A 17,336-nucleotide genomic window follows, 5' to 3' on the forward strand; every position below is an offset into this window, starting at 1 on the left:
GGTATTTTTAGCATTCCAAGCACAGGAACTACTGTCATGTCCTTTGCAAAGCATTTGTTTCCATTGAGCCTCTGGCAGTGAGATAGACAAGGTTAAATAACAAATAACATTGTTATTTAACAATAACAAATTGTTGTTAAAATGAAAGTTAACTGCAAGGAAGAAAATTCACAATGCTCTGGTCCACAAGGACCAATGAAATCAAGCTGATTCTGCCTTCTCCTGTTAAATATCAATAGTTACCAAAGTCCATGCCGGTGATCCATTGACAGGATTTAAGATTAAGTAGTAGAATTAAGTAGTAGAATAATGTCTAATGTTTTCTTAATTTCTTCATGCTATGCATGACCTCATGTATGAGAAGGCTAGGAAGCTCTGTGCCACCCTGTCTTTCTCCAAGACCATTTATGCACAAATAAATTGGTTAGTCCTGGAAATGATTAAGGGAAAAAACAGCTACAGAAACTTCACATTGTTACATGCTGTATATTTGAAATATATTAAATAAATATAAATATCATAAAGTTACAGCAGACAGTATCTTAATATTGACAAGCTTTCCAGTTTCATTTGAAATCATAGGCTAATTGACTTTTCTTAGTGGCCTAAAGGAGGTCATTCTTTTTCCTTCATTGTTTCTGAATCAGATGGTACTAACAATAGCCAGATTATCGATTGATTACCTACATCCTAAATATGTGCAAACTGTGATCAGTATGAGATATTTCTTATGCCTTGTCAGGTGAAAGAAAGTTGTTAATGCAAAGTATTTTAATACCTGTGAGCTTGAACCATCTACATTATAAAAGTCACTAGCCATTACCTAATTTTGAAAAATCTATAAGCATTATTTTCTTTGCATTATTCTAAATATATATACATATATATAATATAAAATATATATAAATATAATATATATAAATTAATACATATATATACTCACTTTCAGCAATAATGCTACCTAATACAGTATACTGTATTTACTGAATAATTTTAAAACAATTTTTACATTTATCGTCTTATTGAATCTGATACTCCATATATCTTAAAGTGCTTGTGGTTTCATAACTAACAATGTAAAGCATTACCCCTTTAGCATATAAATACATGGTAAATTAAAAAGATATGTTAAATAACTCACCAAAGAATATGTAGGTTAGAAAGTTAAGAAATGAATAATAATAATAATAACACAAGTTATTCCTCATGCTGTGTCCTTTCCTCTGTTAACCCACCTTACAGTATGTATCAAGGAAACCCTTTAGACATGCTGTCAACATGAGCTATTTAAATATCAAGATGACTTTCTTGGTTCTACCATTAATTTGCTACTCATGCCCAGTATGTTTTCTTGTCAGGCAAACTTTTATATCAGATTTATTTCCCAGGATCTATTGTTCAATGACTCTGCATCTACCTTGCTAAACACCCTTTTAATAACAATCCACTTTCTCTCTTAGTTTTAGCATCGAGCCCAACTATGACTTCCTCTATATATATGATGGACCAGACAGTAATAGCCCATTGATCGGAAGTTTTCAAGACAGCAAGTTACCAGAAAGAATAGAGAGCAGCTCAAATACCATGCACCTGGCTTTTCGGAGTGACGGATCGGTCAGTTACACGGGATTTCATTTAGAATATAAAGGTATGTTTGCAAGTTCAGCTCTAGCAATCTGATTAAACTGGAATTTTGTTTACAGGATAACTATTTTGTGCTGACTGTTACTAGTTTTGGTTGTATGTGCTTGGGAAATGGGGCTGTGTACAGTTTTTCTCACAAAGAACTCTCTGTGTAGCTTCCCATCAGTGAGAAAGAGATTAGCCTTTCTCTAATTATTTCTGCCATGGTATGTAACTGACAGTCACATTGTATACTGGAGCAGAAGCTAAGGCCCCACCATATTTAAGGAAAAAAAGCTACTTCATTGGCGGGGCTGAAGTTTCATTAAAGCACTTTATTTCAGAGATTTCTTTCAGGGAAAGTAAATGAAGAATAAGAGAATTGTGTTTCAATTCTTAGTAGTTAAAATATTTTTATACTCATAAGACAGGGCAAAATGCAGTGATGGCTAAATCTCAGAAACATTTATTGCATTTTTTATAATTATTTTAAAGTGCCCATGGATACTTAATAAATAGTGCTTTGTGAATCATAGACTATTCTGTAACTTAATGATTAATTACATATTTTAAATTTGACTGAATACAGAAGGGATAAATTCATTATTCAGTTACTATGTGGTAGTTTGATACATTTATCTATCACATAACATTTAAATTTATCTCCTCAAATACTTTATTTTTTTTTTATTTTATGTGTTTGTATGTGTGTACATGCACCTATGTGGTTGTGTACCAAGACGAGAAGAGAACATACTGCTTGCTGCTCTATTCCTCTCCACACCTTATTCCCTAGTGGTAGGGTCTCCCTCTAAACTTGGAACTCCTAATTTTGGCTAGACTAATTTCTAGCCATCATCAGTGATCCATTCCTACCCCCTACACTTGTCCCTGGGACTATAGGTGTTCAGGGCCACAATTGGCTTTTTATCTGTGTTCTAAGAATATAAACCAGGTCCATGTGCTTCCATTAAAAAGTGGTCCTACCAGCTACCTAGCCTCAACATTAATTTCTAATAACTGAAAATTATATAGAAGAAAATATAGTTTCAAAGCACACACTCAGCAAATACTGATAATATCCTACCGTATTTCCTTACCAAAAAAAGTCCTTTATTGCTATTTTTAAAAGTCCAATATCACATACACAATGTTAATTCCTTTTCTATTTGCTATCAGACCTTGGGTTCTTCTTTGTATAACTATCATAAGAAATCAACATAAAATCAGTTGTATCAGTATGTGGGTAACGGGAATGTTCACAGGTCAGCAGGTATAGGCATGTCTATCATTATCATTTTGGAAATGTGTGTGATGGTGCCCAAACCAATGATAAATGCTGAGCATAACCATGGTGCAAATTTGATTTCAGTGGAAACCTTGAGCCTTCTGTGCATCATACATTTCACAGGGCAAAGTAATAAATGGCCTGTCAGGAGAGGGATGAACAGGTTCCTTGGCACAGACAGTGAGAATTTGGGGTATCAGCTCTTTTGGGGTTTTCTGCAAGTGGTAATTCACCTGACCCTGAAGATGGTAGTTTTTCTCAGAGGTTGGGACAGTGAACTACATAACTAGATGAATTTATAAGAATTGAACTTAAATACCTTACGACTGTCTCTATTGGGAAGACAGTCTATAGCTTCTGCAAGAACTCAGCTAAATAGCTAAGAAGAAAACCAAAATCAATGCTTGAGCTAGCATTCCAATTTTTTTTTTCTGAGACAGGGTTTCTCTGTATTGCTTTGGAGGCTGTCCTGGAACTCACTCTGTAGACCAGGCTGGCCTGGAACTCACAGAGATCCACCTGTCTCTGCCTCCAGAGTGCTGGGATTAATGGCTTGTGCCACCAACTCCTGGCTTCATTTTTTTTTTTATTTTACATCATTTCTCCTTTGCCTTTCCTCCCTCCATCAAATCAGGCTCCCATGTACCCTGATACCCCATTCTCTTTCAGACAAATGTGTGCATTCATCCTTGCTTTTTAAATGATTATGTGCTCCTCAACCTGGATTTGGTACTTAACGTTTCCGCCTTTAAATGTTTATACCAATTTTTATTCTTTCCATTATGCTGATTTGGATAAGAAGGGTCCCCCCCCATAGGCTCATGTAGTATTGGAATGCTTAGTTACCAGGAAATGAACTGTTTGAAAGATTAGGGAGGATTAGGAGGTGTGGTCTTACTGGAGAAACTGTTGGAGACTTCTAAAGCCCATTCCAAACCCAGTGTCTTCCCCTCTCTCTTGGCCTGCTGATCAAGATATTGGTCTCATCAACTGCTACAGCCCCATGAGTACTGGCATGTCCCACTTGCCATGAGGATTATGGACTAAGCCTCTGAAACTATAAGCAAATCCCCAATTAAATATTTTCCTTAATAAGAGTTGCCTTGGTCATGGTGTCTCTTCACAGCAATACAACAGTAACTAAGACATCTATAATATGTATATGCTTTATCATGTTTTCATATAACCATTTTACTTTCACCATTTAATTATTTTTCCTTACATTGTTCTAAGAGTTTAATAGTATTTGAGATAGATATATTAATTTCTTTACTATTTAATGTAGCTGTATTATAGTTAACTTTATTTTCTGATCAATAGGATATTCCAGTTTTTACTGCTAGAAAAGAATCTTGTAGAAAAGAACCCTCTTTTATGGGTCTCCATGAATTTGTGAGTGAGAATCTTATAGAGACATTAGTATTTGTGGTAGCAGGATTATTGAGTCAAAGGGTATAAAACGCTTCAATTTAATTCCATATTGCCAAGTTAATTAAAAGACATTGAGAGTCTATTTCCACTAATACTAAACATCAGAAGGTAAAAGCTTTAAGATTTAAAAAATGAGTGATCTTAGTAAATGTGAACATTGTTAACCTCGTGGTTATTAGATCTTTGACATTTTATCATTTTTGTGTCATCTTAAGTTGCATCTTTCTCCCTACTTTGCACAGTGATTTCTTGTTGGATCTGTGCATTTGCACAATCACAAATCTTTCTAATTTGTTTATTTTATATACACGAAATATTTTATGTCATGGAAATAAAGGAGTTCCCACCAGCTTTCATAGCTGCTTTGCCCCAAATGAACACACAGATTCTATATTAATTATGAAATTGTTGGCCAGTGGCTTGGGCTTCTTACTGGCTAGCTGTATCTTAATTATTAACCTATTTCTGTTAATCTAACTATTTCCACATGGTCCTATCTTACTGGAAAATATCTGGACCTCTTACCCCTTTGCCATCTCACGCAGAGTCTGACACTGGTGGGCTTTCCTGCCTACCTTTCCAAGAGTTCTCCTCTCCTAGTCCCTCCTGTTTTACTGCCTCATTGCCCATTGGCCCAATAGTGTTTTTTCATCAGACAATAAGAGAAACATAATACAAAAGGACATCCCCCATCACTCTTGATCATTTATATTTTAATTACTATTTCAGTTCCATCCTTGGTCAATGGAACATTCTATTGTAATTCTGTATTATTTTGTACAGTATCTAAAACAATCTACATCACATTTAATTCTTCCTTTCCTTCATAATTTATACATTTTATGTCTTGCTTTAAAAAAATCCTTTCTTAGTACAAATTTTTGTAAATGTTTCTTCTTAGATTTTTTCTAAAGAATAGGGCTATAGTTTCTACTTTTTAGTCACTAACTTATATGGGGTTTATTTTCTGTAAAGCAGTACCCTAATTTTAATATTTAGCACCACTTCCTAACAATGCTATTGCCATCAGCTATCAAGTCCCTGTGTCAACTTTTAGGTCTCTTATTTGTTCTAGTGACTTCTTTTTCTGTCTCCAGGGCAGTATTTTTCAGAACAGTAAAATGGCAATGGTAAAGTGTGCACCACCTTTTCTATAAGTGGGATTTTTATTGGTATATCCAAACACCAACAGATTTACTTAAGACAAGAAAGTGTTTATTTGGGATCCCAACTCACAATCACAGTATATTCCACTGGCTACTGTCCAGTGGTAAGGCAGGACCATAGCCTGTGCCTAAGCCTCACAGTGGCTGAGAAGCAAAGAGAAAAGAGAGAACTTAGTTCAAGATACAGTCTTGAAATTTTCTCTGTCAAGTTTCAGTCCCACTGGACCTGTTTCTCTCCACTTAATTGGGTCCCCACAACCACTATGAAATAATCCCTCAGAGACTTAATATCTATTTATAATTGTTTGACCCATGGCTTAGGCTTCTTACTGGCTAGCTCTTTCTTAATCACTGCTTACAGAAGGATTGCCCCCCTCACTGTCCTCTAGGGCATGTGTCTTCCTATGACCTGCTTTACTTGCTTGGCCCCACCTCCTGTAATTTTTGAAACCTCCCAAAATAGGTCCCTCAGCTAGTGACTAAGCCTCAGGCAATGGACTTTGAAGGTTGCTTAACCAGACAGTCTTAGTTTTCTTTTTAATTTTGTCCTTGATGCCTGTCACAACATTTTGAACCTTGATTTCACATTTAGAATTAAGCTTCTTCCATACATTGCATTTGATTGTCACCATGTTGAATTAATAAATCATTTGGGAGTAAATTGATGTATGACATTTAATCTTCTCATCTATTAATACAGCTAGTCTCTCAATTTACTCCTGTTTTCATTAATGTCTTTCAGTAATGCTTTATAATTTTCTTTATAAATTCTTTCTCATTTTAATTAAAACATCTTATACTTTGCAGGGAATAAGTAATGCCTTTAGTATTAGTTTTTTTCTGGTTGTTCTTTATAATGAAGGCATGGTGACATTTAATAATTTCTTTGTGTATTTCTAATTACTTAACCCTTTCATTGGTATAATATTCTTGTAGTATTTTTGGACTTTCTATATAACAGCGATACTTCCATTTCTTTCTGTTCTGCTAACATTTCATTTCTATTTCTTGCTTATTTAATTTTCTGTTTTGGAATTTCAATACCATGTTAAATATCAGTAGTTCTCAACATCAATCTAGTATCATTGATGATATCTTTCAAGGAACCTAAGCCAAATCTTTAAGTGTGATGGTTACTCTTTATTGGGAGCAACACTAGAAAAATCTCTTATATCCATGCTCATTCTGAAGAAGTATGATTTAAAAATCATTTGCTTCTATGACTAAAGCTTTTGACCAAACAAATTTAAGTAAATTGCCTAAAGTCATATGACTGAGTAAAAAAAAAAAAAAAAAAGATTCCACATTATCTCAATAGTCCCAGAGCCTTACCTAGTGTCTAATGCTATCTCCAGACATTATTTGTAAGATATAAGCCTATCCTTCCTATAGTCCACAAACCACTTCCACATATACAAAGAAACTTGTAATTTTTTGTCAGTTGATCCATTTTGATCATCTTAGAAGTATTATTTGGTTTTTTTAACATAATGGTAATTAGGATAATGTAATAGTACCATTCCTGGGATATAAGCAGCTTTAGAAATATATTCCTGGTCTCCATGTTGTCAAAGAGAATTTAGCTTTGGAATAGTTCCTTGTATTTCAAGGAGAACAGGTAGGCATACATCTGCAAAGAAGAGAAGGAACAAAGATGGGAAAGATAGAAGAACTAAGAAAGAAGAGGTGTCATTACTTTAGACCTAGATGTAAGTCGTATTTTGAATTCCAATTTAGGAAACATTTCTGAAACCCCGCCGGATGAAAGGCACAGGAATCATGTTCCACTGAAATGCTTATGACAAATGTGCCCATTGAGTGCAGATAGTTACAATGAAAACTAATCATCAGTTCTTAAAATTCCCCACATATTATCATGAGCCTGTTTTCCATATACCCTTGCAATTGTACACAAGATAAAGCCCATTTGCCATATCTCAGCTAAATGTAGATTCATGGCTACTTCTTAACTAATTTACGTTCTACAAAGGTAAACTAAAATATCTTACAACAAACTAAGAAAGAACTTTATCACCTAATATATCTTACTTGGAAAATTGGAGGAGAATAAGATGATTTCTATGATCTGTTCATCAGTCGACTTAACATTAAGGAAATTGCAATATATTATTCATAGAAATAATTCTAAATTTTGTTGCTTCATAATTTGTATTAGGTTTGATTTCAGGGTTTTCAGATGTAAATGATACAGCACACATGACAATAAACAAAGACAGTGTTATTTAAAGTTTATTCACCAAGATCTTAAAAAAATGCATAAAAGTCATGATAAATGATTCCATATCACAGTGAAGCTAGCAATCAAAATTTTCTGCAGAAGTAATATTATAAAAATGTCAATATGTTTCCAGAAAAGAGCAAGGTGTTTTCATTACAGTTTCAATGACTTGTTTTTGAACGTACAAAATTACAAAAAGGTTATGTCGACTTTGAAAAAGATGAATTTTAGTAAAAGTAACACCAAATAGATTAATATTTTGACATTAATTCAAGCCTTCCTTTTCCTCCATGGACTTAGTTCAACTATAGAAAGGCTAGGTTACTGTTCTTTCTTTTTTGTTTGTTTGTTTGCTTTTCAAGACAGGATTTCTCTGTAGCTTTGGAGGCTGTCCTGGAACTAGCTCTTGTAGACCAGGCTGGTCCCGAACACAGAGATCCACCTGCCTCTGCCTCCCAGGTGCTGGGATTAAAGGTGCACGCCACCACTGCCCTGCTTACTGTTCTTTCTTAAATTGCATTGTGTAATCCTTCCTCTTCACCGTGCGGTTGTACTTGACAAAATAAGTAAATTACCCTCTACATTCATGAAGCACCATTTGTAGTGCCACCATGCCGTAAGCACCTTGCTGAATCTGTTCTAAAAACAGTGTTTTTAGTATATTTTATACCTGGAGAATATAGTTGTTCTAGTCTATCTCTCAGTGGTTGTGTTCAAGACATTCTTCAAATATCGGCATCCTTTAATGCTAGTGTTCCTTATAAAATGGTGTTTTATACACAGCTCATGAATATCCTCAAACACACACACAGTTTAACATCTTTATATTATTTATTACATCTACCATAATAAAAATAGCTGTTACTCTGTACTCTTTAGGGATCAATGATCAAGCATCTATAATGATGAGCACAGACATAAACATTTTAGTCCTAACCACACACTACATTCCAATGTGTAAAGGCAGTCATGCTCAAACAGCTAAATCCTTAGGACCTGTGAAAGGTAGGAGACTAGACCAGGGACTGACCACACTTTGTTTCAGTGGCTCCAGTTCAGTGTCCAGTGTGTAGAAAACTGAAATACTGCTCTATAGTGGGAAATGACCAATACAGAGTCAGGTAGAAATACAAGGTTATTTAATAGGGAAAAGCCTTACTTACAGAGCAACCTAGCCAGCCGGTGTGGCAGCAGTCTGTCCAGCAAGTACCAAAGTGAAACCGAAAGAGAAAACACCATCACTCTACTTCACCCTGACCACGCCCTCGCAAGCATGGTCTGGCACACCTGTAGCCAGCCCCTAAGTAGGCGTGGCTACAGCTTCCCCTACACTGCTCTTTAAGAAATTCCTGGAACCTGTATTTTGTCAGTCTGACCTAGTTCGTTGACTCCCACAGTCAGGGGACCCATGGATGCAGCACACCTTGTTTCGCCATGCTATGTCAGAGTCACCTGAAGCTGTTGTACGAGAAGGAATATCTGTGAATGTGTGGGTATGGGTGCGTGTGCTAGTGACTAAGCTCAGGAAAATATTAAGTCACTGAACCTGAATTAGATGTGGATGTATCCAGGCTCGCACCAAAGCACGCTATATTCTTTTCACAGAGCTGTGTTCGTTCTCAGTACTTGCTGTATGTAGCTGCTGGTGTTCAGGATATGAACATACTATAAAAATGTCACCGAAAAGAGTATCTCAAACAAATTAATATCCTACCAATACTATTTTCCAGCCAAACTCCGGGAATCGTGCTTTGATCCAGGCAATATCATGAATGGTACCAGACTTGGAATGGATTATAAATTGGGGTCAACGGTCACCTATTACTGTGACGCTGGCTATGTTCTTCAAGGTTACTCAACACTCACTTGTATCATGGGAGATGATGGAAGACCTGGATGGAACAGAGCCTTGCCAAGTTGTCATGGTAAGAAATACAACTTTTGATAACTTTTTATTATCATATAAAATATTCTGTATTTTCAAAGCCATTCCTTTAACATAACCTGGAGTGTGGTATAGGTAATAAGATTTTGAAAAGTATTGCACAGTTGATTTAATAAAGAAATTCTTTGGAAGAGTACGTATATTCTTAACTGTCTTTACAGAAGGGAGTCTGGATTAGCAGGAGAGCTATCTCAAAACACAGGCATTTAGACCTGTTTTGCTTCCTTTGTGTCTTTAGGACTAAGTTTGACACAGATAAATGCAATAACTTGTCATTTATGTGTGCACTTACCTGAAATAAGGATACAGACCAATATGCATTTCCCTAAATAAGGAGGTGTCTAAAAAGAGACACAATATTACTGCGGTTTACAACCATATGCTTGAGTACAACTCTATATCAAAAGCTCTCACAGGAAGGGACAAGCAGTAGAAGAATACCATAGACACGCTAGTCAGTTGAATAATCCTAATACATTGTACAAAGAGGTACAGAGGCTATTAGAAAATGATGTCACCTGGGAAAGAGCTTCCAAACATGAGCCCCACCAGTGATTCATGAAATCAACCTACTTAGTCATAACCATCAATTACATAATGGATACAGAATTGAGTTGAATACAATTGAATTATAAATAAAAGAGAAAAATATTCTAATTCAGAGATCAAAGTAAGGGGAATTTGACTTTCAAAATTTTTTATGTACAGAAATACAAACACAGTAGATACACATGTGCTCATGTGCATGAATGGTTGGATATACAGCCCTCAGTCAACTTGATTGTGGGTGCATTGGACCATTCTGTAAAAGTAAACTGATTCCCTTATATTTTAATTTTAAAAAAGTAGAGACAGAGAAAAAAAAATTTTGACATGATGATGAAATGAATAGACTCTCAGTGTCTAATATACATGCTAAATTGTTTTCCTGTAAAATGTATTCATTTGACACACTTAGTTCTGCGAGATTCTTTACCCAAGTCATTTGGCCTCTCTTTCCTCTAAAATTGGGATGAGTCAAATCTTTGTGTAAACATTGGTTTTTGTAAGAAATAAAGAACCAATTCCAATACAAAGTTGAAATCTCAGAATTTAGGAGGTTGAGGTAGGAGGTGTCTGAGCTCTCATTGAGCCTGATCTACATAGCAAAGGCCTTGCACATAAACAAACAAACAAACAAAAACATGTAGTGAGTTAGCTTAATTGTAGGTGAACATTAGTGATACTTAAGTAAGTGAATCCTTTGAAAGAAAACTATTTTGTAGCACCTATATTTCTTAGTAAGTATATATTGTCATATGCATTTTCAAGCAGGGCAAATCTAGGTTAGAATCCTTTGACATTATAAACTGGGGAAAGCTGAACTTTAGATTAATGTTTAATAATTCATTAGACTGCTAAGATCTAGTTAATAGGCAAAACATACACAGGGGCCTCAGAAGGTGATTGATAGCTATTACATATTAGCAGGGCGAAGCCCTGGTTTTCATTGCCACAATGAACCCAAGTATCTAAGACATATGCTTCACCTGACATTGTATGTTGTGTTCAATTGAACAAATACTGATCCCACAATTGGTGCCATAAACAATTATCTGTCTTAATATCTGAGTACTTACAATAATTTCACTTACATTAATAGAATAAGGAGACATTTAATAGTTCAAGCCTTCTTAAAATATTACAATTTATTACATAGCCCAAATGTAAATTTTATGATTAACAATCACATTTGTTCGGTGGATTCTTTAAGCTATAAGAAAATATAACCTGAAAAATAATTGGTCATAAAAACAATATTTATTACAGTTAAAGAAAAAAGTGTGTGACGTTGAACTAGATATATTTAACATTAATAGTATTTTTAAATGTAAGAATAGCTCTGTGTCCTTGTTCAATATTTATATGGTGTATCTGATCATGTGATATACTACATTATTTTATGACATGGTTGAAAATTGAACTACAAAACTCAGTGCATTTGCTATTATGGTTTTTACTATCTCACAAAAAAAAAAACTTAAATTATTTTGGGGGACCAATCAGCATAATAGAAAGCTACCTGTTTCCCTAACTGTAATTATATATAACGCTGGCTGGCTTTCCAAGGTGGTAAGAACATTTAAAGGTTAAATGTTTCTTAAGGCATATGTAATAGTTCCAGCAAAATTCATTGCTCATGAAAACAAATTGTTATTTTTAGGATCAGTTGTCTTTTTATGGTTACGTCTACAAAATTATATATATTTAATAAAGTGATTGTCTCCTCTACCCCATTTGAATCTCTCCCCTGCCCCCATGGAAACTGGGTTTTTTGATAAGATTTCTTTGATTCTTATGGAACTTCCTTTGATTCAACCTGATATATGTGTGTGTGTGACATCATCTGCTGAGTCTCTTGATAGAAAGGCAGTTATGTGCCATCAACGTCCTTCTTACTCTTCTGTGTGTCTGCATTATATCACTTCCAGTTGTCCAGCAGTCACTTCCGCTTTCTGTTAGGATACCCACCCTCTGTTCCTCATATCAATATTACTGGATAAATAGGTGGCTCTTCTTCTACAGCTCTTCGTGACAGGTCTTCTCCCACAGGAAGGTCCTGAGGACATCATCAGGACATCTTGACTGACTGATTATTCAGCTGTGTTTTAATGTTCAAAGCTTAGTGGTTGTTGGAAAATGATCCATAATGGCCAAAAGTCGTCTACTCATTTATCTTGCTGTGCCCAGGTATTGAGACCAACACCTTGTGCTGTCTTTTTGATGAAGAAATTTGACAGCCTGGTCGTGGTCTATAAACTGTTAGAGCATGGCTGTATTTTGCTTTTTAATGCTTTCTGAGATTCACCCTAGGAAAAAACATAAAGTGTCACAGTGTGATGGTCTACCAATTCCTGCTCAGCATCTGACTTTAATTTATACACACAGACTCTTATAAAAAGATTTGTGGACAAGACCGGCAGTTTACGAAGTTTGACTGTTTCAGAAGACAGCTTTATTACCTCTGTTTAGGATTAAGCGTTCATTTTAAATCTCAAAAATATGTCTTCAAGAGCTTAGTGTAGACACCTTGAGATTCTGTTTGTCAGTGGTAGGTTCCAAACAGTTGCATTCTGCTGTAATTTCTACTCATTACTGAGATACCCTGCTGTTTATCACAAAAGATTGCCACGTGTATCAAAAGACAGCAAAACAGCAAATCTATACCCACGGTTTTCTTGAATTTAACATACAGGAAAAAAATTGTTCTTGGAAAATAATTCTTTCTTTTTTGTGTGTTGAAAAGCATCTGCTGAAATCGAATTTAGTTGTTACCAGACATATGGTATTAAAACAACAGTCATGTGTTGGTGTTATCCATAAATTTCTCCCAATATTAAGAATTAAACAGAAATAGGTACAGACTCTACCTATTTTCCTTGGTATTTATTTTACCTAGTCACTTTGGCTTGATTTATTTCATCTGATGAGACAGTGTAAGTTACCTTAGAGTACTGTGTCCCATATCTGGCAAACGCCCTCACTTCAGTGGTTTTTCTATCCTCCACTTAATATAGTATCTTATGAATGAAAGGATGACTTTGAAAGCATACATGGGGTTATGTGAGCATGAATTCAAAGTCTCCAATATCTTTGCAGGAAATAACAAATCCCAAAGATGGTGCAATACCAAGCTCCATTCCACCTGCCAAAATACACTTCTTTTCTCTGCATCCCTGGATACTCTGTCACTGGCTTCCCTGTTTAGTCCTATCAGACACCTTTGTTTGCACTCAGGTTCCTGCACTTGCTATTCTCTTAGTCCAAAATACTGTCCTAGTTTTCTCTATGTCGCTTCGGTAAATGCCGTAACTGAAAGCAACTGGGGAGGAAAGTTTTTGAATTTTTTTTTTAACATCTTCATATTTCTGGTTGGAAATTAAGGAGACTCTGTAGAAGAGTGTTGCTTACTGATGTGGTCTGCATGGCTCACTCAGTAAGTTCTGTAACTACTTGCCCAATGTTAACACAGACCACCATAGGCTGGTGTCTCCCACAAAACCATGACTCAATTAAAAAAAAAATGGCCCACTGACTTGCCCACGGCTTAATCAGATGGAGGCATTTTCTCAGTTGGTGTTTCCACTTCCCCATGACTATAGACTCCATCAAATTGTCAAATTGACACAAAAGTGAGCCTCACACATGACTATCTTTCTCACTTGTTTTAAAATGTATGCACTTGTCGTCTAGTTGGGAAAAAAAATCATAGTTACCTTTGCCCTGATTCATAGGTCTCTCAGAGTGGAATCAGTACCTATATTTGAAATTGCAAATATTTGCTCATGATTAAATATCTCTGATATATACGTATATCTATATCTATATGTGTGAACACACACACAGATACTCTGAGGGACTCAGAACTTTGAGAATTACATCATAAAATACAGATGTTGTTATTTTGTAAAAGTTTAAAACTATAAGAAAAGAAACCTCGAGATGGAAACCACTGGCTCCATGAAACACGAACTATAGATCCTTTACACCTGCATGGAGACTTAGTTTTCATGGAACCCTGGATTGACCAGGGTACTGACTGAGTGGATTCTGCCAGGCAACAGGGCCAGGCAAGCATAATGCCTAAACCTTTCAAAAGAAGTTGTAGCAATTCAGTGTCCTTGATATTTTCCAGTACAGTGAAAACTGAATTGATAAACATAACAACCTAAGAGTAAACATAACTGCTAAAAAGCCACTAGCTTACCATCTATTGCAAAGGGATCCCTGCGCTTTTTCATTCTATATGGCAGCCATTTTCAGAAGTCAGAATTCTGTATCTAACCCCCCAGTAGTATTGGCCATGAGGACAGGAGTTAGCCATGGGTCCTCTCCTGTCAAGTTCACAATCTGAAAAACATAGACAAGGGAGCTCTTTATTCCCAATGAAAGCAGTTAGAAGAGCACAGGGACAAGTCTTGCTGCATTCCTAGAAGCAGGAAAGAATGCTACCTTACAAATGAGGAGAAAAGACAAGATAAAGTTCAGTTATTGTTCCAAGGTGTGCCTTTCTAACAGTTACTGTGGCACAGTGACCTTACACAGGTAGAATTTTATTGAATTTTTTTTTATCTCTACCATCTAACAGTGTCCAGAATGTTTTGCTAGTATTTTAGTAGGAACAAAGTACCTGAAATTTAGTAATTTACTGACAGTGGATACACTTAGTATTAGTGTTAGAGCTGGAAAACCTTTAGGTCATGGACTTCCACATTGGGGTCAGACACTCTTGCTGGAAGGTCCGCTGGTGCAGACCAGAGGGAAAGAAGTGGTGTTTCTTCTTTCCTGCAAGAAATAAGAGGACAGAGGCGAAGGTGGACATGGAGTAGAGAGGAAGGTTGTCCAAGCACACCCTTTCTCATTAACTTTCTCCCCAAATAAAGCCCCATTTCCCTGATAATAGCACCAATCGGGAGAAGAGGAAAGAGCTCACAGACCTGACTGCCTCTTCCAGGGACCAGCCTTCAGCATTTACCTTGAGCGTTGTGTTTCAAATGTAGGAATTTAGCAAAGACATTCAAAATTGTAACAATCTAAAACAATACATAATGGCTGGAGAGATGGCTCAGCCATTAAAGGCCAGGCTCATGACCACAAAATATATATTACAGATGGATACATGGTGTCAAGAATAAGTGGTTAGATTAATGGTTTTCCACTATTTTCTGGAATATTCCTTTAGGCTAACTAGGAGATTTAAATGAAGACAAATTCATACAAACATGTTAACTAAATATCTAAAATGTGTTTTTACATTTCATCTCAAATGTAACTTTGAGTAGAAAATAATGACCTTAATAGATACTTCTAGATGTAGTTCTAACAATTCTTTGAAAATTTGCATTGCTATTTTAATAGCTTCCTTTCATTAATACTAATGTAAGTCCTATTATATGCTGGAAGGACTCATGAATTCACCACTCATCTAGAAGTCTCTCCACAGACTTGTGGTCACCCAAATATGTTGAGATTAAACCCAACAGCCACCAGATCCCATAGTTTACCTTGGAAGCATTTGGAAGCAGAGTCTTCTTACCCTCCTCATTGAAGAGAAAACTAGAACATTTTGAAGATGTCCCTTTCATAGTTAATAGTGAAAGACCCCTGGAGACTCAGGCCCCCAGGATCTCAGCCCAGGACCTCGGCCACCCCAATCACCATGTGGAGGCGGAAACTTGATACAAATAGCAAGAGGCTTACTGAAAGGTGAACGTTTGTACAGACGGGCCTCCTCAGCGCTCAGGCTAGAGGGAAGTCCCGTCCCCCAGGCACAGGCATTTTTAAAGGCAAAAACCATAAGCTTAGGGAGGGGCCTCGAATCTCTGTCCATTGGGTACATGACCAGAGAGTCATGAGTTCCTAGTAGGCCCTTTGTCTTGAGGAGAGGGCTGGGAATCAGATAGCCTCCTGACACACCACTTGTAAAACCTGCAGACCTCAGGATGTGCTAACTAATCTTGCCTGAGCAAATTGTTAATTGGTGACACATTGGCCAGTGGGGCAATCTATTTCCTTCATGAGCCCCTCGGGGGAAGGTGGCCATCTGGGAATTCTTGGTGCCCAGTTATCTTATGGCCTTGTAAGGGAGTAATTGCTGTCGGCTGGTCAATTCCAGGCACTAAGTCATAGTAGTGGCCTTGGTCAGTTTGTGGGTCAGGCAGCCCTGCATTCCATTTGTGGAGTTTCCTTATCTGGGCTCTATTTCTTTGCTAATTTTTAAGTCTTTGAATAGCTTTCCAACTTGAGTGTGATCTCAAATGAGGAGTCTGTTAAGACTTGCTGTTAAGGAAATCATATTATCTGCATGTTTCAGGATATGAGTAGCTGTACTTGTCTTAATAAGTCTTTTGTTGACTTGATGCTACGTAAATTTTTTAAATTACATTTTACTTCATCTGTGTGTGTGTGTGTGTGTGTGTGTGTGTGTGTGTGTGTGTGTACATACATATGTGCCAGAACTTGCAGGTAGAGGTCAGAGGACAACTTAGAGGAATCATTTCTTTCAGTCCACAACCCTGGGAATGATGTCAACATGGCAGACATGGCTGGTGCTGTTGCCCACTACGAGGCTATGCTGAATTTCTTATTGCAAACGTCTTAGAGGTATATAAAACCCCAGAGTAGTGTTCCATTGTGAATGTATATAGAATTTACCTAATCTAGCACACTGAGCCTTCTAGCATTGGCTGTCATTTAAAAATCTGACATAATTAAGACAGGGAGATGAAGGATTCACAGAACAAAGGCCTTCTTCTAAATGATACCTGAGCATCACCAATTGCATTTGCTTTTCATGAGCAACACATAGTGGTTTTCCTCACAGATACAAGACATTGATTGTACAATAGTAAATGCAAAGTATTTCGTGCTGTGAAATGGCTAGGATAAAACCAAAGTAGATTTTGTTTTCATGTTATGGGTGAAAAACTATTTCTTAAAAGGGAACAAGAAGAGAAGCAAATGTTATTGAGGACTTCCATTTTCCAGACACTCACACATATACTTACTATCTGTCACTTGGCTTCAAGCAGGATAGACATCAATATTGTTGGAAGTAAATCCTTGATGCTGTGCAGTCCTACTACATAGAACAGCCTATATGTA

At 36.5% G+C, this 17,336-nt stretch overlaps 1 protein-coding gene across 3 annotated transcripts in view; it reads left to right on the forward strand.

The window, feature by feature from the left end:
• The window catches only part of LOC100774887 (CUB and sushi domain-containing protein 3), a 1,055,385-nt gene that overhangs the window by 801,590 nt on the left and 236,459 nt on the right, over positions 1-17,336 (forward strand). For all 3 annotated transcript variants that reach the window (XM_027431430.2, XM_027431431.2, XM_027431432.2), the window contains 2 exons: positions 1,461-1,648; positions 9,478-9,672. In XM_027431430.2, the coding sequence (XP_027287231.1) occupies positions 1,461-1,648; positions 9,478-9,672 (383 nt within the window). The remainder of the gene's footprint in view (positions 1-1,460; positions 1,649-9,477; positions 9,673-17,336) is intronic.

The sequence above is a fragment of the Cricetulus griseus genome, chromosome 10 (assembly GCF_003668045.3).
Source record: "Cricetulus griseus strain 17A/GY chromosome 10, alternate assembly CriGri-PICRH-1.0, whole genome shotgun sequence".
NCBI lineage: Eukaryota > Metazoa > Chordata > Mammalia > Rodentia > Cricetidae > Cricetulus > Cricetulus griseus.